General features: G+C 45.8%; 1 protein-coding gene and 1 long non-coding RNA gene across 6 annotated transcripts; one reads left to right on the forward strand and one right to left on the reverse strand.

Annotated features, from left to right (window-relative positions):
- Positions 1–8: 8 nt before the first annotated feature.
- On the reverse strand, positions 9–4565 carry LOC135240499 (uncharacterized). The gene is made up of 3 exons (XR_010325708.1): positions 4480–4565; positions 1705–1882; positions 9–613 (listed from the first exon to the last, which is right to left on the reverse strand). It is a non-coding gene; the product is annotated as an uncharacterized LOC135240499 (long non-coding RNA).
- A 92-nt stretch (positions 4566–4657) lies between these two features.
- LOC135240498 (male-specific lethal 3 homolog) lies at positions 4658–21434 on the forward strand. Of its 5 annotated transcripts, XM_064310020.1 has the most exons (14): positions 4661–4794; positions 5529–5611; positions 6492–6587; positions 7255–7352; positions 9558–9649; positions 10171–10311; positions 10762–10922; positions 11238–11396; positions 13676–13938; positions 14307–14416; positions 14676–14775; positions 15223–15307; positions 19703–21091; positions 21157–21434. In XM_064310020.1, exons 1-13 carry the CDS (start codon positions 4696–4698, stop codon positions 19800–19802), a joined length of 1587 nt encoding a protein of 528 aa, XP_064166090.1. In that variant the 5' UTR covers positions 4661–4695; the 3' UTR covers positions 19803–21091; positions 21157–21434. The 5 variants fall into 5 exon arrangements, with proteins under 5 accessions (XP_064166092.1, XP_064166090.1, XP_064166091.1 ...); XM_064310022.1 differs by lacking the exon at positions 5529–5611 and having other exon boundaries at positions 4658–4794; XM_064310021.1 differs by lacking the exons at positions 4661–4794; positions 5529–5611 and adding an exon at positions 5701–5852.
- The last annotated feature ends 646 nt before the right edge of the window (positions 21435–22080 follow it).

Raw genomic sequence — 22080 nt, forward strand, 5'->3', positions numbered from 1 at the left:
AGTTCCAGGTATTTTATTATTTATTATTTTAATCACACATTCATAAATTACCATACATATGCTGTTGAGTTTTTTCTTTATATACTGTGAAACTTGTATTGTATTGTATAGCTTGAACACATCTTGAACATAACGTTCGCTATAAGCTATAAACATTAGCAGCGACTCGATGTTTGTTCTGCTTTTCTGATTCCTCCAAGCTCCAGGAAGAAAGCACAATGGTGCACAGAGAGGTTAAATGTCACTACTTCGAATCTCCCAGGCTCAGCAAACCGACACTTGAGCATGATGACAGTGGTGACAAGACGGTTGCCAGACGGTTCGGGCCACTGTGGAAAAATGTGCTAGATCTGATAGTGACTGTGTCAGACGCAGTTCTGCAGGCCTACACTGCCAAAGAGGGGACGTTTTGATCAATAGCTAATAATGAAATGTTGCATACGTTCACATCTCTGGCGCATTGTAAACATTATAGAAATGCTAAAAACAAGTAAAAGACCACTGTGATGTCATACAATGTTCTTTTTTTTTTTAGGTTCAGATGAAGATTGGTTGTGTCGTATGTCTCCATAGAGCCAGGACTGTGCACGTGCACGGCTGGCTGCGTTTGTCTCTATGGAAACAAAGGAGAGACAAATACCTAACTTACTCACTTGAATGTAGTTAACATGGTTCTACCTTTATGCACTTCAAATGAAACCATTCCAGTTATAACAGAAAAGTTTTTTTTTTAAATGTTAAATCTAATGTCTGACACCCTATTTATGACTAGTAAGATTTAACGTAATGTGATGTGTTTTTAACAAGGTCAATAAATCAATATAACAGCAATGTTACTACATTAGACACAATGCAGAAAAAAAGCAATCTGCTGGGGTTGGGTGATATTACCAAAAAATGACAAGCTTTTCAATCATGACAACAGGTTTAGGGCCGTTATTATTTTCAGCAGGCGATCTGCCTCCCCGATTTGTAGCCTGTCAGCTACAAATACGCTAGTCTGAACGGAAAGTTTTGGGAAAAGCTTTTCTTTTTTTTATTGTTTCCTGCTCCCCTTCCGAGCAAATCCATTGGGAATATGCTTTTTCTTCTGACATGATTCCAGGCAGTGGGAAAACATAAAACACTCCAAACCAGTGTGTGCAAACATTAAAACCGTCCACCTACTTCTGATAACCCCAGAAATAAAAGCTTTCCAAATAGTGTAAAAAAAAAAAAAAAGATTCACATCAAATGAATGAGCTTATCATATACTCCTGTCCCACTTACTACTATTTTGATAGACTGACTTGACAAACTGACTAGATTGACCAATGAGGAAATGCGTCATTGAACCAACCAACCAACCACCAAAACAGACAATCAATTGTCAATCAAACATGATTTAAAAAGGCTATGAAAAGAAAAGGAGTTAAAGCAGAGTAGTAAAAAATGTCCAGTGTTGATTCAAATCTACCAAAGTATATCTGAGTCCAGTAGGGAGCATATGTACTCTGTAAGAGTTGATTTAACACTGAACATTGTACTCTGAGGAATGGAAATGTGTGTAGATGGGTGAGGTGCAGTGTTTCTGTTCTATGCATGTACTGTAAGCCTACTAGGGAAGTTCAGGTGACTCATTGTTCAGGAGCGCAGCCACAATAGCACATTTCTATATCACTGTGATGTGTAAAGGCTGAATACTGCACTCTGGAGTATGCACACATTTGCCTTCACTGGAACAAAGGGGCCTAGCCCAAACCATGAAAAACAGCCACCAGACCATGGGGTGTCCAGATACTTTTGGTCATGCAGTGTAGTAGTGTCAGTCAGCAGCATGCACTAAAAGGCGACTCAGTGACCCATAGACTTGTGTAGGACAGCTCCACGTCCACCAGCTGCCCTGAGGCGAAAACAACAAGCAAAAATGAGAAAAAAGTTTCTCATGGGATAATTTAAGTGAAGCAAGTTCTGCGCTTCAAAAGCCATGCTCTATTCTTATAGCATCTTATTATAAACATAAAGAAACCGGTGGAGCCAAAGGCATCTTATTTTAGAAAGGTTTTTAAACTTATTGATCTGACAAAAGATGCATAACCTGAACCTAAATATTATGTTCAATTTCAAGAATCAAAACAGATTGCACACAATTCCATGTATGTTGTGCAGATTTTCATTATGCAACCCACAATGCACCTGTTGCAATAATTTCTGTTATTGTATTTTGCATGTTTTAATTGATAGCTTTAACACATTTCTTTAAGTGATTTTGCATATCATCACATGAAAAATATTACCAGATGTTCAATATTTATTAATCCCTTTTTTGTCATCTCCTCGTGTAAGACACTTTATAAACGTAAATTAATGTATGTCACAGGCACATTTGATTTTACATTATATTTAATCTAAAGTAAAAGTGGTATATAACATCTGGGAGGAATAAAAAGTCTTAAGGTCAACTGACTTTGACATGACATATTTTTTTATTATTAGTTCTTCACCAGATTGAAAATAATTCTTCAAAATATGTACTTCAGAAAATGCTTCCAATTATGTACTTTATAGTTCAACCATTGGATTTCCTCCACAGTTCAGAAAGCTATTTGTCACACGAGATATGCAACCCGATTAGCTTCAGGTTCAAATACAGAGCGACATCTAGTGGTTGGTGCTGCATCTTGCACACGAACTGCATTTTCGACAGATCAACAAACGTAAGGACGTAACAAGCTGTAGCGAAAACATTCCCACAAAGAACACGATAACAGTGAATCACAAATTTGACGCTAGTCTCAGATAAATCACGCAAGAGCACTTTAAAATTACACATTGTAATTCTTTTTCCAGCTTTTCGATGGCGTTCTCTCTATGCACTGTAGCCGAGTAGCCTATGACATTTCGTTAAAGAAAGCAACACAGAAAGCATGAATGATGAACAGAGATTATTAAACTTGCATTTTCTTGCATCACTGGTCGGTATAGCAATTATTATCACAGCATTGCATCATTCAGCCATGCAGTTCGTGAACGTGAAGAGTTGACTACATTTTCATAATTTATAATAATTTACAGAAGCACCAGAAAAGACAGAATAGGCCTACTTCCACTGCAAAAAAAAAAAAAAAAAAAACATAGAACAATTAAAACGACATTAACATTTCAATGATTGAAAATGTTATTTGGACAGGGGGGTCATATGCATGTATTTATATTTTGTTTTATTATCTAAGACTAAGTACATAGAAGAGTCTGTTATACTTCCCCAAACCCTCCTTTATGATTATCGCAGAAAGTTATAACACGAGAGCTCCTATAATTATGAGAACTAATGTACTTATTCTTGCCTGTGAACAGCGGGCTGATACAAAGCCAAATCAGGTTTCCAAATTGGTTATAAATAAATGGGTAAACAGCACCTTTACAAATAAGTTAAATATACTTCCGGAAATAGCATCGGAAATTTGATGACACAGCAATACAGACGGAAAACAATTACAAATTCAACCAAAAAATATAATAAAATGCAAGCAACAATAACATGTTACTTTAAGTGTAACTGTCACATTCAATTTATATTACACCACAGATAATGCAGCGCCAAGGAAAACATGTGGATTGCATTATTTCTGCTGAAAATTTCGTAAATTTAATGTGTTGGGACAAAAAACCAAGCAGAAGGGAGGAGATAAATGTAGATCGCATTATCCCCTCTTCGTGGTTTTTTAAAAGCACACTTAATTTACATTTCAGCAGAGATAATGCAATCCATATGTATTCGTTGGCCGTGGATTATTTCATTTATTTGTGGCGTTAATCTGGGCCTACTGTAGGATGCTTCATTTTAGAAATCATTCGATTTCAAATGAGGGTAATAAATGTTTTTATATAAGCATAAGGGATTAGACGTTTTAAATGTCTCCTCCGTTTTTCTGTTTGAATTGAACTTGAAAGTGCGCATTTGATTTGGGTAAATTACTTATAATATGACGAGTTTATATCAATGTCGGGTAATGATGTCGGCTATACTCAGAGTGGTTACACCCCACAACCACAGCCAAACCTCATAACCAGGCTATCCAAGAACCGCGGGAACATCAGCTGTGCAGTCGAGCAGTACAATGAGTACGGTGTCGTTGAGAATTGCTATGTTTAAGTGAGGGCTGCAAGCAAGCAGACATTTATTAGGCAATTCTTTATTTAAGTGCTTCGATTAGTCGATGTATCGAAATACAATCCAAATCCACCCTGTCCGAGAGGGTCATGGGAACGTGTATAATATAACAATAAAGTTCGATTACAAGTACAAACATTCTACGCTTGTTTATCTTCGTTATTTGGAAGCTTTGGGCAAATTCGGCTGCATCACTTGTTATAACTTTTATTCTATATTTCCGAGTCATAACCGTGGCAAATAAGCGCACATGAGAACTACGAATACCAATTAATTATAACTCGAACATACACAGCTCCTGAGTAGATTCTAGAGGTTTCTCTTACCGGGACTCTAGGGACCGCGCGTTAGCTCAAGCACACATGGGTTCCTACGGTGTCTTTGAAGGGCCATTTTAACTTCACTGTGCCGCGTTTCCAGTTGGTGGTGTATTTCCTAGCTCCAGCTCCAGTTTTTTTCAGGATCAGGATTAAAACCCGGCGGTGAAAGGGTTAAGGAGTGGGGGTCTAGATTCCTCCTCTCCTGCTAGCCATGATGAACAAATGAACTCTCGGGGAATGAAATTTAAATTTCACAAAGGAGAAAAAGTTCTCTGTTTCGAACCAGATCCCACAAAGGCTAAAGTGTTATATGATGCAAAGGTAAGTAGAACCACAAGATACATTGTATCTAGTTAGCTCAGTGGGCCAAGATCCACGAGACTGCTTGCTAGCTCACTAGCAAAGCTAACGTTAGCTATATTTTTATTCCAGTTCTAATTCTTAACAAAACCATACCCTTGGCTGATATTACGGGCAGTTATGCGCAACCATATCAGTTAGCTAACTACGATTGCTAGCTAGCTAACCTGATAATCATAATAAGATTGAAATGGACTTAGCTCGTCGCCCACTTTAGTTAGCTACTATAACGTTAGATAGGCGTTTCTCGAAAAGGTCGCAGGTAGTTAATGTTTATTACCTAGCTGTGAGGCATTGCATTGAGATGACGACTAGCTCGTGCTATGCTAGGCTAGGGTTTGTTTGATTCATGCCTGCTTACTGCCGGGCAGTTGGGCCTGTTTGTTGTAATGCTAGCCAACTAGGATGCTAGTCGGCTAACGCTTGGTAGCTTTCTACGTAGTTGCACAGGTTCAGCGTTAGCGTTTTCCCTTCGCAATATTAATGATTAGTTTACTCATATTATATGTTTCGAGGTGTGGCTTGTTGGCTAGCACCACCTAACGGTAGCTAAAATGGCTGGCTAGGGTGCTTCACTGTTTTCTGTAATTTTTTTGAACTCCAGCGATAAAACATAATTTAGACTACACTAGCCGACCTAATTTAGCAAGACAGTTTAGCTTAGCTGTGTGTCTTATGTTATTTTTATGTTTCAGGTTGTTGACGTTGTAGTTGGAAAAGATGAGCGGGGTAGGAAGGTCCCAGAGTACCTAATTCACTTCAATGGTTGGAATAGAAGGTAAGACCGGTTGAACTCGCTGCCTGATCTCAACAGCCCTCAAAACGCAGTGATGCCGTTAATTAATTAGTTAGTTAGCTAGCTAGCTACCTTAGTTGAGATTGGACATTCGATTCACGCTGTCTGTCCACATGTTTGCGAGGGAACTAGTGCACCGTAGACGTTTCTTATTCTCTGGATATGTTGCAGAGCAACAGTGTTCACGTGTTTTCTCTGCTGCAGGGTTGTCCAGTCTTATCCGGTAAGAGTGTGAGTGTAGGTTTGTGTGTGAGCCCAGCGCTACAACACCTGATTGAACGATTTAACGAGGCATGGACCCTCAATCAAAGGCTGACTTGATAAGTAGAATCAGGTGTCTTAGTGCAGAGCTAAAAAAAATTAAAAACCTGCATCCACACCGGTCCTTTTCGGGAATGATTGGACCACATGCTCTACTGCTTTAAACGCACTAGTAGGCTACCATCGTATCTGTATATTCTCCAGAGAACGCCTTTTGCATGTAAATCGCAATTGCTCAAGAAAATTGTGAAAGCAATTTGTTTTGTTCGGCATGCTACTGCAAGTGAACTATACAAACTTCCATGCCTGAGTTAGATTGCACGTAAATCACAGGCGAATTATATGTGAAAATGCAATTAAAGTATTAATGCCCTGCTGTGCTATCCATGGCAATATGTCATACAGTGTATTTCCCTGTGTATTTAAATGTACGTTGCTACTTGTCTTACACTGTGAAATACCCAGTGGCTTCTGATTAAAGGAACGTTCTCCGTTCGGTCTCCTATAACTAGCACTTTAAGTGCAGTTAGGCTCTGTTGCTTAGTTGCTTGTGTGTGAAGCGCGAAAAGGCCAATGTACGGTGCTTGATGTTGTCTTCCAGCTGGGATCGCTGGGCTGCAGAGGATCATGTTCTCCGCGATACCGACGGAAACCGCAGATTACAGCGTAAACTGGCACGCAAAGCAGTGGCTCGCATGTAAGTGTGCCCTGCGCCTAGAAGTGAATGCATGTCCGTTCCGTTTGCATCAATGTCCCCCCCCCCATACTTCTTTCTTTCCCTCCGGGAGTGCAAGGACAGTGCCATCTTCTGTTATTTACCTTAGCCCAGTAGTTTCCTAGTACGGCAACATTTCAGAAATCACAACCTACAGCTGTTGCGGTTGAGTCCTTGGTTAAAACCTGTTACTGTGAGGTGATGTTGGCATAAACCAGCTCGAGCTAGCATTGCCGTATACGGTTCATAGAATTATGGCAGGGAACTTGATTTCCCCCCCCCCCAAAAAAACAGCGTTTACACAGCCCTCCAGGAATTGAGTTGCACACTCCTGGTCTGCTGTGTTGCTCAGACTGGCTTGTCAGATCTTTTGCTGTAAGTTATTTCTGATCCTTCACTGTTGTGCTCTGTGAGCTGAAACACGTTTTTTTTTGGGAGTCTTTGAACAGCAGTTCTCCAGAGATTACAGCTGATACCACAAGCAACAACTTTTCCGAAAACATGAAACATTTTGAATGATCCACAGAAAAGTGCTGATTGACCCACCGGTTTTAATGGGGTTAACAGCTCTGTTGGTTTGGAAAGGTGAGCGGTACCTGTGCGCTTCTCTCTTTCTTTCGGTGACTGACTGTGCGTTTCTCTCGAGCAGGAGGAGAAAGGGATGGAAGAAACGACGCTGTCGTCTGCCCGGTGTTGACTCAGTGTTAAAAACCCTACCTGAAGAGAAGGAGGACAGTGATGCTTCTTGTAAGTGTTTCTGCTGGGGGGGGGTGGGGTGGGAGGGAGGGAGGGTTAGGGGGGGTTAGGGGATTACATTACAGTAACTATGCATGTGGCTGGCCATCATGGGCTAGCCAATTACCAGTGCCCTCTGTGGCTGAGAGTGTCAGAGTGCAGTACATAACTTACCATAGCTTTGCTGAAGGAGCCAGAGTTACATGCAGTGTGCATGTTCTCTGTTCTGTAGTGTGCAGGTTCTCTGTTCTATGGCAGGCAGGTTGCCTGTTCTATAGTAATGGTAATGGACTCGATTGTATTAGCGCTTTTATCCAAAGCGCTTTACAATTGATGCCTCTCATTCGCCAGAGCAGTTAGGGGTTAGGTGTCTTGCTCAAGGACACTTCGACATGCCCAGGGCGGGGTTTGAACCGGCAACCCTCCGACTGCCAGACAATCGGTCTTGCCTCCTGAGCTATGTTGCCCCTGGTCAGGTTCTAGTGGGCAGGTTCTCTCTTCTTTGCATGTGAATATACAAACTCATGGGTGAACGTATGTTTCTGTGTGAGGTCCTTTTTCTGTGCTTTTCAGTTTTCATCACCTGCTCTTTGAAAATGCAGATGTCTGAGAGCTAATGTGACATGTGCAAATGCACCAAGACCTCTCACATCTGCTTTAAATAAAAATAGACAGAGTGAAGTCTTACCTCATTGAGGCTGGGACTGTGGGGTAGGGTTCTGCACAGAATTCTGTGTGAGAGGCTGCTCCAGTGAGTCTGTTTTGAAGGGGTATGGTGCATTTCAATGGAGTCTCGGGCCCGCTGACTGTGAGCAGGCTTGTGTTTTTAGTGTATGATGCTTTACCCCAGGTGCATCTCGTTTGCCTGACAGAAGAGAGAGGACATTTTCTTCAGTGAGAAAAGGGTTTATGTGGGGATGAATGGAGCCACAGGACCTCGGTATATAAAAGTACTGGAGATGATACGACGACTGTGGTTTTGTAAATATCTCTATATGTCTCGGACTAGATTATTAAAGTGTGTTCTGGTATTTATAACAGGCTTCATATTCCATTAATACGCCGTGTTAATATTGTTATCCTGAGGGAACTGTGTCTTGGTCATTTCTGCGGAAGAAATTATTAAGTTTTGAGTCCGTGTAAGTTCCTCTCACCATGTGAAATGCATTGGCACAGAATCCTGTGGAAAACCACGGCTGCTCGGAACAGACTGGAATCTTAATGGGAGCGTGAGCGGCTGCGTGCAGACGAGAGTTTCTCCTGAAACTTTTTAACAAGCCCGTTTGTCTGGCCTTTTAGTGTTGTTCCCGTAAGTGGCTTGTTCTCGTGCTGTTTTTTTTTTTATTGACGTTTTTTTGCCGAGCTGAAATGCCATCCGTCCGCCCGTCCGCCCGCTCTCCTCGCCTCGCCTCGATGAGACGAGCCGGAGCGCTGTCCGGACAGACAGACGGACGGACGCCGTTATTAATGTGGGGAGAGTGCCGCTCTCGCCAGGATTCCCAGAAGGCCCTGGGAATGCGTAGCGAGCCGGTGGAGCGTGCTTTTTTCCCTCTCTCTCTCTTATTTATTGGAGTTGATGACCTTGTCTCCATCGCTTCGGAGTTTCTGTCTGTTGAGAGGAGCCGTGGGAGGAGACGTGCCCGAGAACACTTCATCTCTTAAACTGCACCAGCCGCCTTTGATAACGCAGGGCCCGCACCGCCTGAAGCCGTGGGGAATGGTTCTGTGGTGTGTGTGTGTGTGGTGCTGTGTCGCGGTGCTCGTCGTGTGTTGTTGGTGAAGCAAAGAAGGGACCAGGATACAGAAGTTTCTATATTGTTTTTACAGTGATGTGTGACCAAACAAACTATATGGACATTACGAGGATTACCCCCCCCCCAAAAAAATATTTTGGAATGACTGATGGGGAAAAAAGGGTCCCATCTGGATATAGTCAATGCTGTACATAATATTGTAATATTTGATTTAGAATTAATCATTATAGAGCTGTGTGTGAAAATTGCTTGTGCAGGGATTTGAGGGCTTTTCTTGTGAGAGAACCAACGCGGTCTCACTGCACGCGGGTGCTTTGAAGTCACTGCCCCCCCCCCCCCTCCCCGTGACCCTGCAGTTCTCCGAGAACCTCTCGCTACCGAAGCCATTTGTGTGTGCCTGCGTTTCTCAGAGAGCCTGATTTATTTATTTTATTTTTTTTCCTTTCCTTCTCTCGCCGTTCAGCTCTGATTTCGTCCTCTGGAGACAGCGACGAAGACGACTCTGAGGACCCGGAGTCTTTAAAAAGCGAGGAGAGCGACTCGTCTGAGGAAATGGTAACGCTCCGCGAATCAAAGCACCGCCCCAAGCCTTTCTGTGACCAAAGCACCGCCCCAGGCGTTTCTGTGACCAGAATACCGCTGGCAATCGTTTCCGGTTACATCAGAAAATAAAATATCGATAGTCTTACGTGATATTACTTATGAATCAAAAACGGAGATGTGGTGGTCAAATTCACACTGGGCCGCACTGATAGCCCACAGGCTCTGCACACGTCAGTTGGAGTGGTAAGCTCATCAGCACCTTCAGATCTACCGTCCTGTAGGGTTTAACTCCAGCCGTAACAAAGCACAGCTCATTCAACAGCTAGAGATCTTGTTCGGCTGCTAGTTTGCAGAGTCCGTGTTAGGGTTGAAATGAAAGCCTGCAGGACTGTAGATCTCCAGGGAGAGGGTTGGATACCGCTGCTTTAGGTCATGCAGACATTAAGTGATAGTGACTTGTTTTGGCGCACTGTGACCACGCCCTGTTGGCTGGAGTGTAATTGGCGGGGATCTGATGGCTGTGCGTCTCTCAGAAGGAGGAACAGGAAACTCACGCCAAACGGGAGTGGCTGGAGAAGAGCGGTGGAGAGGACAAGACCATCAACATTGAGATCCCAGAGGTCCTGAAGAAGAAGCTGGAGGATGACTGCTACTACATCAACAAGAGGAAGAAGGTAACCGCGTCATGTGATCAGCGGGTGTGTGTGACCGCGTGGCGGTTGCTGTCTTTGACCGTAGCCATTCCCAGGTCCTGCTACAGCCCTGCTAGGGAACAGATCTTAAACCGCTTGCTGTGAGACATTGGAATAGCAGATCTGTTTGCTGGGGATAATGAAACCAGCAGGAACTGTGACCCCCCTGCTCTGCCAAATTGTTTAGTGAGATTTAGTGTGTGGGTGGGTGGTAATGTTAAAAAAATAAATAAATAAAGTGTGTGTGTGTGTGTGTATATACATGTCACCTGAGTGTGGGAGGGTGTGTGCGGTCATGTAACCTGACTGCGGGGTGCCGTGTGCAGTCATGTGACCTGACTGTGGGGTGCCGCGTGCAGTCATGTGACCTGACTGTGGGGTGGCGCGTGCGATCACGTGACCTGACTGCTGTTCCGTGTGTCCGTCTCTCAGCTGGTCAAGCTGCCCTGCCAGATGAACATCGTGAACATCCTGGAGTCGTACGTCAAGCACTTCGCCATCAACGCCGCCTTCTCCGCCAACGAGCGCTACCGCCACCACCAGGGCGCCACTCAGACCAACCTCAACCCGCACTACGTGCCCCCTGAGAAAAAGTGAGCGCCCTTGACCTCTGACCTCTGTAAACTAACAAGTACACCCTGGAAACCAGAGTCCCTCTCATTACCGTGTTATAGCATATGCATAATTATCCATCTGAGGATCAGAAATGAAAAAGAACAGTAAGAGCTGCTGACCTCAGCTAGTCCTTATTGGTCCTTACAGAATGGGCTCTGTGCACTGGTCAGTGTGACTGATTGTGGTAAATTAGCGATTAGCGTGTTAGTTTTACATGGTGTGTGCTGTGAGTGAGGTGTCATGGAAGGTGGCTCTTGCCCCTTGCTGAAGTCTGTCTGTATTTATGCTCGCAGTGAGGAGCTCTGTAAGGAGATGGTGGACGGGCTGCGTATCACTTTCGACTTCACCCTTCCCATGATCCTCCTCTACCCCTACGAGCAGGCCCAGTTCAAGAAGGTCAGCTCCTCCAAACTCTTCCTGCCCATCAGGGACACCACTGCTGGTTCCAGCAGGTGAGAACCGCTTGTGTGAGTGACAGAGCGTTTGACCAATGACGTAACAGCAAGTTCCAGTAGGTAATAATCGCTTGCGTTAGAGACAGTGACCAATGACGTAAGAGACTGTCCGTGTTTGACCAACCATGAAGTGTTCATAATATCGCCTTATGTGTGTAATATAATACGACCATAATGTGTCCAACATTTTATTTGTGGTTTTGTTTGCAAAGGGGAGTATTTTGTTCAGAGTTATTGTCCAGTCAACAGTTGCACAATAGCCACATGCTGGGCTTGGTGTAATGAAAAAAGAAAAATGAAAAATAAGGGCCTGATGTACTGTTTTCTCCAACAGTTCGAACTAAAGAGAGCCTTGCCTTGGGACTGGTATTGTTATGCAAGAGGGTTCTTTATTTGTCTGGAATCGCATCCTTGAGATTTGGCTCCCCCTGCTGGGCGCAGAGAGGCAGTGCGTCTCCTTAATGAGCTTCCTCCCCCAGAGCCTCGTTTAGATCCCGACACACAATATCCCAGGCCACATACCACCTGTGTGTGTGTTTGTGTGGCGTCGTGATGAATCGCCCAAATGAGGGGTGAGATTCTTGGCGTTTTTAAATCGCTCTTTAAGGAGCAGTTTTCTGTGGACGCGGTGAGTGAATGCTGTAGCCTGTACGCACAGGGGCAGCCGCTTCATTTCATTTAGTCTGCTTTGTGCCGATGGAATTTTAGGAGGAAAAAGTGGAATTTCATTAGCGAAAGTGGAATTTATGGCTCCTTTCCAAAAAGCGGTGTAAATTCTGAGCTGTTTGCTGGGGCCTCTCAGTTACAGTGAATGAAGAAGCAGAGACGCCTGTGGCTTCACTGCAGTGTGGCTGTTTCTCTCTGTGTTTGAGTGTAAGGAAAGTGTGCAGTGTGGCTGTTTCTCTCTGTGTTTGAGTGTAAGGAAAGTGTGCAGTGTGGCTGTTTCTCTCTCTGTTTGAGTGTAAGGAAAGTGTGCAGTGTGGCTGTTTCTCTCTGTGTTTGAGTGTAAGGAAAGTGTGCAGTGTGGCTGTTTCTCTGTGTTTGAGTGTACGGAAAGTGGCAGTGTGCTTTTCTTTTCTGTTTGAGTTTAAGGAAAGTGTTTCATTGTGGCTGTTTCTGCTCTGTGTTAGGAGTGAAAGTGTGCAGTGTGGGTGGGCTCTCTCAGTTTGAGTGTAAGGAAAGTGTGCAGTGTGGCTGTTTCTCTCTCTGTTTGAGTGTAAGGAAAGTGTGCAGTGTGGCTGTTTCTCTCTGTGTTTGAGTGTAAGGAAAGTGTGCAGTGTGGCTGTTTCTCTCTGTGTTTGAGTGTAAGGAGAGTGTGCAGTGTGGCTGTTTCTCTCTGTGTTTGAGTGTAAGGAAAGTGTGCAGTGTGGCTGTTTCTCTCTCTGTTTGAGTGTAAGGAAAGTGTGCAGTGTGGCTGTTTCTCTCTGTGTTTGAGTGTAAGGAAAGTGTGCAGTGTGGCTGTTTCTCTCGGTGTTTGAGTGTAAGGAAAGTGTGCAGTGTGGCTGTTTCTCTCTGTGTTTGAGTGTAAGGAAAGTGTGCAGTGTGGCTGTTTCTCTTCGTGTTTGAGTGTAAGGAAAGTGTGCAGTGTGGCTGTTTCTCTCTGTGTTTGAGTGTAAGGAAAGTGTGCAGTGTGGCTGTTTCTCTCTGTGTTTGAGTGTAAGGAAGTGTGCAGTGTGGCTGTTTCTCTCTTGTTTGAGTGTAAGGAGAGTGTGCAGTGTGGCTGTTTCTCTCTGTTTGAGTGTAAGGAAGTGTGCAGTGTGCTGTTTCTCTCTGTGTTTGAGTGTAAGGAAAGTGTGCAGTGTGGCTGTTTCTCTCTGTGTTTGAGTGTAAGGAAGTGTGCAGTGTGGCTGTTTCTCTGTGTTTGAGTGTAAGGAAAGTGTGCAGTGTGGCTGTTTCTCTCTGTGTTTGAGTGTAAGGAAAGTGTGCAGTGTGGCTGTTTCTCTCTGTGTTTGAGTGTAAGGAAAGTGTGCAGTGTGGCTGTTTCTCTCTGTGTTTGAGTGTAAGGAAAGTGTGCAGTGTGGCTGTTTCTCTCTGTGTTTGAGTGTAAGGAAAGTGTGCAGTGTGGCTGTTTCTCTCTCTGTTTGAGTGTAAGGAAAGTGTGCAGTGTGGCTGTTTCTCTCTCTGTGTTTGAGTGTAAGGAGAGTGTGCAGTGTGGCTGTTTCTCTCTGTGTTTGAGTGTAAGGAGAGTGTGCAGTGTGGCTGTTCTCTGCCAGAGCCCTGCTTTGTGGTGACCCCTCCTCCTCTTCCTCCTCCTCCTCTTCGTCCCGTGGCTGCAGGTGTCTCCGGGAGCGCTCCCCCAGCCCCCCCGGGATGAACCCGCTCACCCCGCAGTCCTCGGACAGCCAGCCGGCGCTCAGCGAGCCGTCCACGCCCAAGCGTCGCCGTGGCGACCCCGACGCACCCCAGTCGCTCCGCCGCTCCACGCGCCACACCTCCGGCAGCGAGAGGCTGTCCGAGAGCGGCACCTCCCCCCAGCCCAAACGCCGGCACACCGACACCCCCGCCCCCCTCCCCAAGTTCTTCCTCAGTCTGGAGAAGAGTACGTCCCCCACTGCTGCACCAGACCCGCACCACACTCTGTCTGCCCTGTAGGGGGCGACGTGCAGTACATCAGTGATTGATTTCATATGCAGTCTGGGTTTTGCATGGCTCAGTTTAACTCTTCGAAGAGTTAGGTTTATTGAAATGTTTTTTCAAAATTCTAAATCGGTGTTCCAGTGCTTTTTGATTGTGACATCAGCAGTAGAATGTTCAGTTAACAACTGTCTAATCACATGTTTGTGATCTCACACCTTAAAGGGTTAAAAGGCAGAATTCTGGTCTGTCCGTCATGCTGGCTTTATGACTCTTGTGAGGGCTGTGAGGTGTCTGACCGATGCCCCTCCTCTTATATTTTCTTTTACCCAGAAACCCCTGCGAATAGCGGCTCCTCCTCCCCCCTGCCGCTCACCCCCAGCAAAGAGGGCAGCTGCGTTTTCTCAGGCCTGGAGAGCAGGAGAAACAACGAGCTCAATGAGGTGAGATGGAGTCCGCGTGATGGGATGTGTCCTCTCCGCTGATTGGCCTAAACCTTCCATGTGACAGCCAGTGGACCAGTCGCTGTTGGGTTTAGGGAGACACACTGAATTGGCTCCTTTCAGAAGGTGCCAAATAGCGGCGGCGTCTGTTGCATGTTTGAGCCGTTTCCGGGGTAACGCAGGCTGGGTTTCTGTTGCTGTGGGGGTGGGTAGTCTCCTCCCCTCGTGGTGAAGCTCTGCTCTGTCGCTCTCTCCTCAGGTCCTGAGCTGGAAGCTGACGCCCGATAACTACCCCCAGAGCGACCAGCCCCCCCCACCATCGTACATGTACGGCTCCCAGCACCTCCTGCGCCTCTTCGGTGAGCGCGTCTCCTCCTCCTCCTCCTCCTCCTCCTCCGCTCCTCATAGTCACAGTCCCGCTCTGTGTGTACACCAGTACATTACACCAGGCTTCATACTCGTGCAAGCTTTCCGATCCCAACTGTTCTCATTTTTGCACAGCCTCCCTTCGAACGCGTACATTCTGCTGGTTGTTTGTGCATTCTCACGCTTTAGCACATTTTCCTCCCTGGCTCTTTCTCCTGTCCTTTTAGTTGCAAATCGAGCCATTTCTCATTCTGTCCACCTGTGGTTCGTTTCGCGCATAGTTCCGCAGGGCGCTGGTTTTCTGGTCTCTGGCTCTCCTGCTCCCTCTCCTGTTCCCTGCCTGCTTCACAGAGCCAGGACCAGAGGGAACAGGGCTTTTTAAAGGCGTACGCACGCTTGTGCTCTGTACAGTGCAGTTATTTCTGCCTCTTGTCTTCCAGTGAAGCTTCCGGAGATCTTGGGGAAGATGCACATTCCTGACAAGAACCTGAAGGCCCTGGTCAAACACCTGGAGCTTTTCCTCAGGTGTGTTTCTGGAGCCCGTGCGGTGCGACCGCTATGTTCTGACCGCGAGATCAGCACACCCAAATTCACTACCTCCTGCGGCTAACGCAACGCTCTCTTACCACAGCCACGTGTGCTTTTTCTCACATGTGCTCACTCACTCACTCACTCGCGCACACACACACACACACACACACAAATGCACAGGCACACTCACGCACACTACCATACTTACACTGTCTCACTTAGCACACACACATACACACACAGGCGTACTCACACACGCACACTAGCATACGCACACACTCTCTCACTTAGCGCGCGCACACACATACACACACAGAGGAAGCTGGAAGCTCTACCCACTGCACTTCCCCGTCATGAACCTGTCTTCATGCCGGTGCTGAGACATGCCAGTTTTAAAAAGAGAAAGGAGCTCACTTTAACAGAGCTCTGCTGTGGATGAGCCTCGTGGATCTCCTCGGGAGGCCATTTTAGTTTTTCAGTTACCCGGTTTTAATCTTCCCGTTGTGAGATGTCCCCGTCCGCTCCGCGCCGATGACTCCGATCGGTCGATGACATGGAACCGCTCGTTCAGGGTGTCTCACAGGTGTGTAATTGCCTGAACCGAGCGTGCTGGAATTGTGACCCGCTTGGGTAACGAACCAGCGCTCCCTGTGGCTAGTTAAGCGTTTAGTCACCAGTTAATTTGGCAGAGCGGTTTATATGTGCTGTTCATTAGCAGAGCTACGGTGACGGGTTGGAATGAACTCAGTGCTGTAGTATGTAGTACGGAGTGAGAGAGGGAGTGTGAGACTGGGTGAGAGAGAGAGACGGGGAGAGAGAGAGAGAGTGAGAGACAGAGTGAGAGATGGAGAGAGAGAGAGAGAGACTGAGGGAGAGAGAATGTGAGAGAGAGACAGAAAGAGTGAGATGGAGAGTGAGAGACTGAGGGAGGGGGAGAGAGAGACAGAGAAATAGTGAGACGCAGAGAGAGTGAGAGACAGAGAGAAGCAGCGAGTTCAGTTTTAAGGACATTGTCTGCAGTTCTGTGCAGGCTACGGTTGAGTTCTCCAGAGTTAATGAGGGGTTTGGAGGTGTCGCTTGTGTGCGATGAACTCCTCTGTATGAAAACGCCCTTTGGAGCGCGTGCGCTGTGCGAAACGCATCGATTTCCTGCGTACAGCTGCAGCCTGCTTCCAGACTGGAGACCGCAAGGTCCTGTGGATTATCACTGTAATCAAGAGGCATTTATGGATCTGGAAACGGCTCGTGGAGTAAAGGCGGAGGTATTGATCCGTGGGGATGGGTAACGTGTGTCTATCCCTGTGGTGTACAGAGTCGCTGGCATGGCCTAACAGGGCTGCACTCGGCATGCTGGGATTGAGTCTGGGGCCTGCTCAGTGTGCGCGTAGACCACCATTTTATTTTCACAACGCTGCATTTTTAAAGGGCGTGTAGTGAGGGTAGGACCTCTCCCTTTGGTTTTCACCGGACTGGAGTCTGATGTGTGGGAACTTTAATTACAGTTTTATGTAGCTGAAAGGACCCATCTGTGAATCCCTGAATGCATCCGTTAGGGCTATGGGGGCTTTTACCCCCTTTGCATTCTGGGACAGTGAGTTCTGCAGGGTAAATGGACTGCCCGTGTACAGCAGACCTGGAGTTAGACGTGCAATGACTGTAGTTCCTCTGTCTCTGCATCTGTGTCTCCGCAATCTCACAGTTTCTCTCACATGGTTAAAGGAAGGATGATTCATAGGAGGAACGTAATTGGTCTTTGTTGTTGAATGAAGGGATCAGATGTTAGACTGGGCTCTTATTTATAAACTGATCTTGATTTCCTGCCTCCAGAGAGTAGTGTGTGTGTGTGTGTGCGTGCATGTGTGTGTTTTTCCCCTGAATGCACATTAGAAGTGAAGAACATTGGGGGGGGGGGGGTGGTTATGCAAGCAGCGTTCTGAGCACTAATCTTTAAATCCTGCATGATGATCTGCAGCCGGCCCCAGCTGAGGGATTTACTTTCCTCACTAATCAAAGAAACGCACCTCTCGCTCTGGCCACTAGAGGGTGCCAAAGCACAACAGAGCCTGAAGGCTCTGTCTGCTGTGGGTAACGATGGCTTCCCTGCCCAAGTATCGCACTGTTTCCAGCAGCACAGCTTTCAAGAGGGACTCTGATGTAGCCAAGTGGATGAATGCATGTTGGGATTGAGCTCCCAGCTGTGCAGGAGTGATTGAGATTAAGCCCATGTGACACGTGTGTGTGTGTGTGTGTGTGTGTGTTCAAGTTTCACTTTCAGATTGTGGTTTGGAGTGTGGCCATTTCTGTGTGTGTGTGTGTGTGTATGTGTGATTGTGATTGTGTTTGCATGTTGGTATTTGAATGTCTGTATGCGTGTGCATGTACCCGTGTTATAATGCGCGTGGTTGTGTACATGCGTGTGTGTGTGTGTGTGTGTGTGTATGATTGTGTTTGCATGTTGGTATTTGAATGTCCGTATGCGTGTGCATGTATCCGTGTTATAATGCGCGTGGTTGTGTACATGCGTGTGTGTGAGCACTAATTCCGAATCCCGCGCGTGTCTTTGAGTCTCTCTGAGTCTCCCCGTGGACTCCCTGCAGCGCCGTGGTGTCCGGTGATATCTGTGGATTAAAACGTGCCTCCGTACCGGGCTGGGCTGAATCCGGTTTACCCAGCACCACAGTGTTACCGCACCTGCCTGCCTGCCTTCCCAGTGCACCAGTGGTAGTGTGCAGGCTTGTTTTCTAACGAGCTGTAATGGGCCGGACCTGGGGAGGGAAAGACCAGGCCTCGGTCTTAATTCGTCCAGCCGTAAGGATAATTGTTGAGGAGAGATTAAGCTCGGGGAGGCCGGGAGATGAGATGCCGAGATTTGGAGGATTTCCCTGAACTCTAGACTCTAAGAACATTCCGGATTATTTTTGATTAGACTGGAGAATTTCGCTGCGACTTTTGAATTGGGTTATTTAAGGGAAGCAAACGTATCTGGGAAGCAGAGCAGTTTGGTTCAGGGTAAACCGGCTCAGTCTTGCTGGAGCTTCTGTTGAGTTCAGTTGCAGCGGTGTAAAATTAATGATTAAAGTAGCATATGATAAATAATGTCATTGCAGTATGTTGTGTTAAAATAGTTTATTTAATGATATTAAAAACATAACGATGCATAAAAACAATGGCTGAAGTTAGACAGGCAATCTAAACACGCTGTTGTTTATGTGTTAATTAATAAAATAACACAGAAGTGCAAGCCTCCATGTGTGGCTTTGCATGGTGACATCACAAACCTAGCCAGATAGCCTGTCCGTCCCCTAAAGATGACATCACAGGCTTCTATGTGACATCACAAAGCCCTGCGGGAATTGCATCCGCCAGCTGGCTGCACGCCGGCGCAGTATCTGCATCGCAGTATCAGAGGGTCTGCGTCTGAAGCTTCCACCAGCGCGTCGCAGGGCAGAAATATGCCAAAAACGTACGCAGTAAAGTTTGAAAAGCGCTGTAACTGCATGTTGTCCCCTCAGGCTGATAACGGGGCTGTGGTATGTGTGCGCCAGCAGGCTGCATGCGGGGGTTTTTACTTATGAAGCAGCCGCTCTGGAGGAACCTGCACAGACTGACTGACTTCAAACCTACTTCCCAAATCCTCCATTTTGTTCTGTTACAAGATCGTCCTCTTTCTTAGATTGTGGACTCAAGACTGCATTTATCGACCTGAATACAGGAGATTACAGCGGTTCAGAGAATTTCAAAATACTTCCAAAGTATGAGTTATGTGCTTTCATTGCCGTTTGTGTCCACCATTAATATCATCATCTTAAGACTTGCGCAAATGTGTAATAACGAAAAGGATTTTCTATTTAAATTGGACAAATGAGTTTCATCACTTTCATGTTATAATGCATGTCATGAAGCATTATGACATGGTTATGAAGGCATTCTGAGAATAGTGTGAAATAAAGCGTCAATGTTCCATTTAGCTCACTTACCAGGCAGGAAGTGGACAGCATGGAACGCTGAATCGTTTACTTCCTGTTTATACCCTGGAAAGTGGGCGGGGCTCCAGCCTTATTCACTCCTGCTCTGCAATATCTGCATTTCTCTGTAGCTTTGTACCTGTTGACTGTTCGTGTATGAAAACATGACAATAATACTGCTGCCTTTCAAAAATGTATTTATTTATTTATAAATTTATTGTGGCATGTTATGCAAGAGACTACTGTTTTGAATGTACTACGTCTCATCTGTTTTTCTGGTGCTTTTTCCCCACACTGGGCAAATGAGATGTTAAAAGCTTGCAAAAAAAAACTTGCACAACTTTCCCACCCAAAAACCCAGGAGAAGTGAGGCGTGTTTTCCCCCCGTGTGACCGTCGGTCTGGGTCTGTCGCGTGCGTTGCAGGTTCCTGGCGGAGTTCCACGAGGACTTCTTCCCGGAGTCGGCCTACGTGTCAGCGTCGGAGGCGCACTACAGCATGAAGCACCCGCGGACGGTCTACTGAGCTCCCGCGCGGCCGGACGCCGCCGCCGCCGCCCTCAACGCTAACGTGCTAACCGCCTTTGAGACTGACCCCGGATCAGCCGGAGAGAGGAGCTCGACCCCCTGCCTCAGACGACGCCCGCGAGGGCCGAGACTGACCCCAGTACAGCAGGAGCGGCCCGAGGCCCGCTCGCGAGCCGCAAAAAAATATATTTAAAAAAAGGCTAAGAACGGACACCCACTTCCTGTTTGGGGTGCGATGGACAGGAAGTCTCTGTTGCTTGCAGCTCTCCCGACCCGCTAGCTGAACGCAGCCCTTTCCCTGCAGCGCCCTGCTTTTGTCATGTCCGGGGGGGGGGTGAGGGTAAAATGTGATTTGCCACAGTGTTGGAATCCCCTCTGATCTGCGTCTTCTCCTGCAAGCAAGGCTTCAGACTGTCCCCTGATTACAGATGGATTTGTTCTTCACGTTTTTTATAAAGCAGATGTTAGTGAATTAGCCACTCTCTCTCTCTCTCTCTCTCTCTCCCCCCCCCTCTCTGACACTGTTGTGTTTGTTCATTGTATTTCTTTTCTTTTCTGTTTTCTGCTTTGGGCTGTTGCTGTGTATTGCATTGATAATGTTGCATGTCAAATTGAAGTTTGTTTTCATAATGCAGTTTTTTTAAATATATTTTTTTATTGTGCCATGCTGTATAGATAGTGTTATTTTTTTATTTTAATTTTTTTAATTTTTTTTTTTTATTAAAGGAAATGGCAGCACTTTTTTTCCTTTCAAATATTTGACATAATTTTATTGGTCTTAATGGTGGAATGTTTTATTTTGCAAGCAGACATTTAAGTACAGCAAGTTCCCTTGGCCATTCTGCCAAGAAACAATTAAGCTCGGTGCCATTAATGAGACAATTTTTTACCATGGTGTTCTGGACAAAGCTGCTCGTCCTCAGATTGTCCTTGAATCGTAAAGTAGCTGGCCACAGGCGTATATGAACTTGGTGTGCGTGTTGGCCAAAAACAGGAAGCTTGTGAAAGCTGGTGCCAGTACTCCCTCCGTTCTCTGTGATGCGTTGTAGCTGCAGTTCTGTGGTGTCCGTGCTCCAGGATGTGGTGTCAGTGCTTCATTCTGTGGTTTCAGTGCTCCATTCCGTGGTTTCAGTGCTCCATTCTGTGGTGTCAGTGCTTTGTTCTGTGGTGTCAGTGCTCTGATCTGTGGTGTCAGTGCTCCATTCTGTGGTGTCAGTGCTCTGTTGTTTGGTGTCAGTGCTGCAGGGTGTGTTGTCAGTGCTTCCTTCTGTGGTGTCAGTGCTGCAGGTTGTGTTGTGGTGCCAGTGCTCCATTGTCTGGTGACAGTGCTGCAGATTGTGTTGTCAGTGCAGGTTGTGGTGTCAGTACTTCATTCTGTGGTGTCAGTGCTGCAGGTTGTGGTGTCAGTGCTTCGTTCTTTAGTGTCAGTGCTTGCCAGCACCCCCGCTTTGTGTTCTCTGCTCTTCCTTACTGCATCTGTGAAGCTGGCCTCCTGATGAAAATGTTCAGTGTGTTCTGCCTGCATGCGTACATGCATGTTCTTGCAGTTTTTTTTTTTGTTTGTTTTTTTCTTTTGTTTTTTAAATAAAATTGAATTATTCAATTTAATAAAATTTGAATAAAATTCTAATTTCTAGATACGGATCTGAAATGAAACGGAAACTGTACTTAACATTATCTTGTTGTGTTCAGAAAGGTTGTTTGGTTCAAGGTCAACACTCCTGGATCTCAGAAGCAGTGGTCGAAATGTGATTCAAAAATATAATTGGGACCCGAAGTGACTGGGTTTTATTTTTGTAACGGACAGTATCTGCATCCCTCGAGGTGTTGATACAGATGCGAGCTGATCATCGTCGTGTTCTCGTCTCATTTTTTTTTTTTTAATTTATTTTATTTTGCCGGCAGGAATGAACCATTGAGGCCGAGGCTGGTAAATTTTAAAGTGGTGTTTGTTTCACGGTTAACTGCCCATGCATGCCAAATTCCACTCTTCGTTTTTTCAATGTTTGGACGTGGAGTGTACCAAAATTGTTACACCATTTCTCTGACCTTGTGCTGAGAGAAAATTGTCCAGAAATAACCACCGTTTATTGTGAAATGTGAGGGTAAGTTTTAACGTGTTGTTGGCCTGCCATATCGGCGCATTGTATATCTCCCCATTCAGAATTCAAGTGCTTTATTGGCTTTAAAATACATATTGGCAAAGTGTAGTGGTAACAACAATCTATCAAAATAACGATCCAGAAAAGAAGGGAAAACAGCAGCAATAGCAGCAT

This window comes from Anguilla rostrata, chromosome 15 (assembly GCF_018555375.3).
Source record: "Anguilla rostrata isolate EN2019 chromosome 15, ASM1855537v3, whole genome shotgun sequence".
In the NCBI taxonomy this organism is placed as follows: Eukaryota; Metazoa; Chordata; class Actinopteri; order Anguilliformes; family Anguillidae; genus Anguilla; species Anguilla rostrata.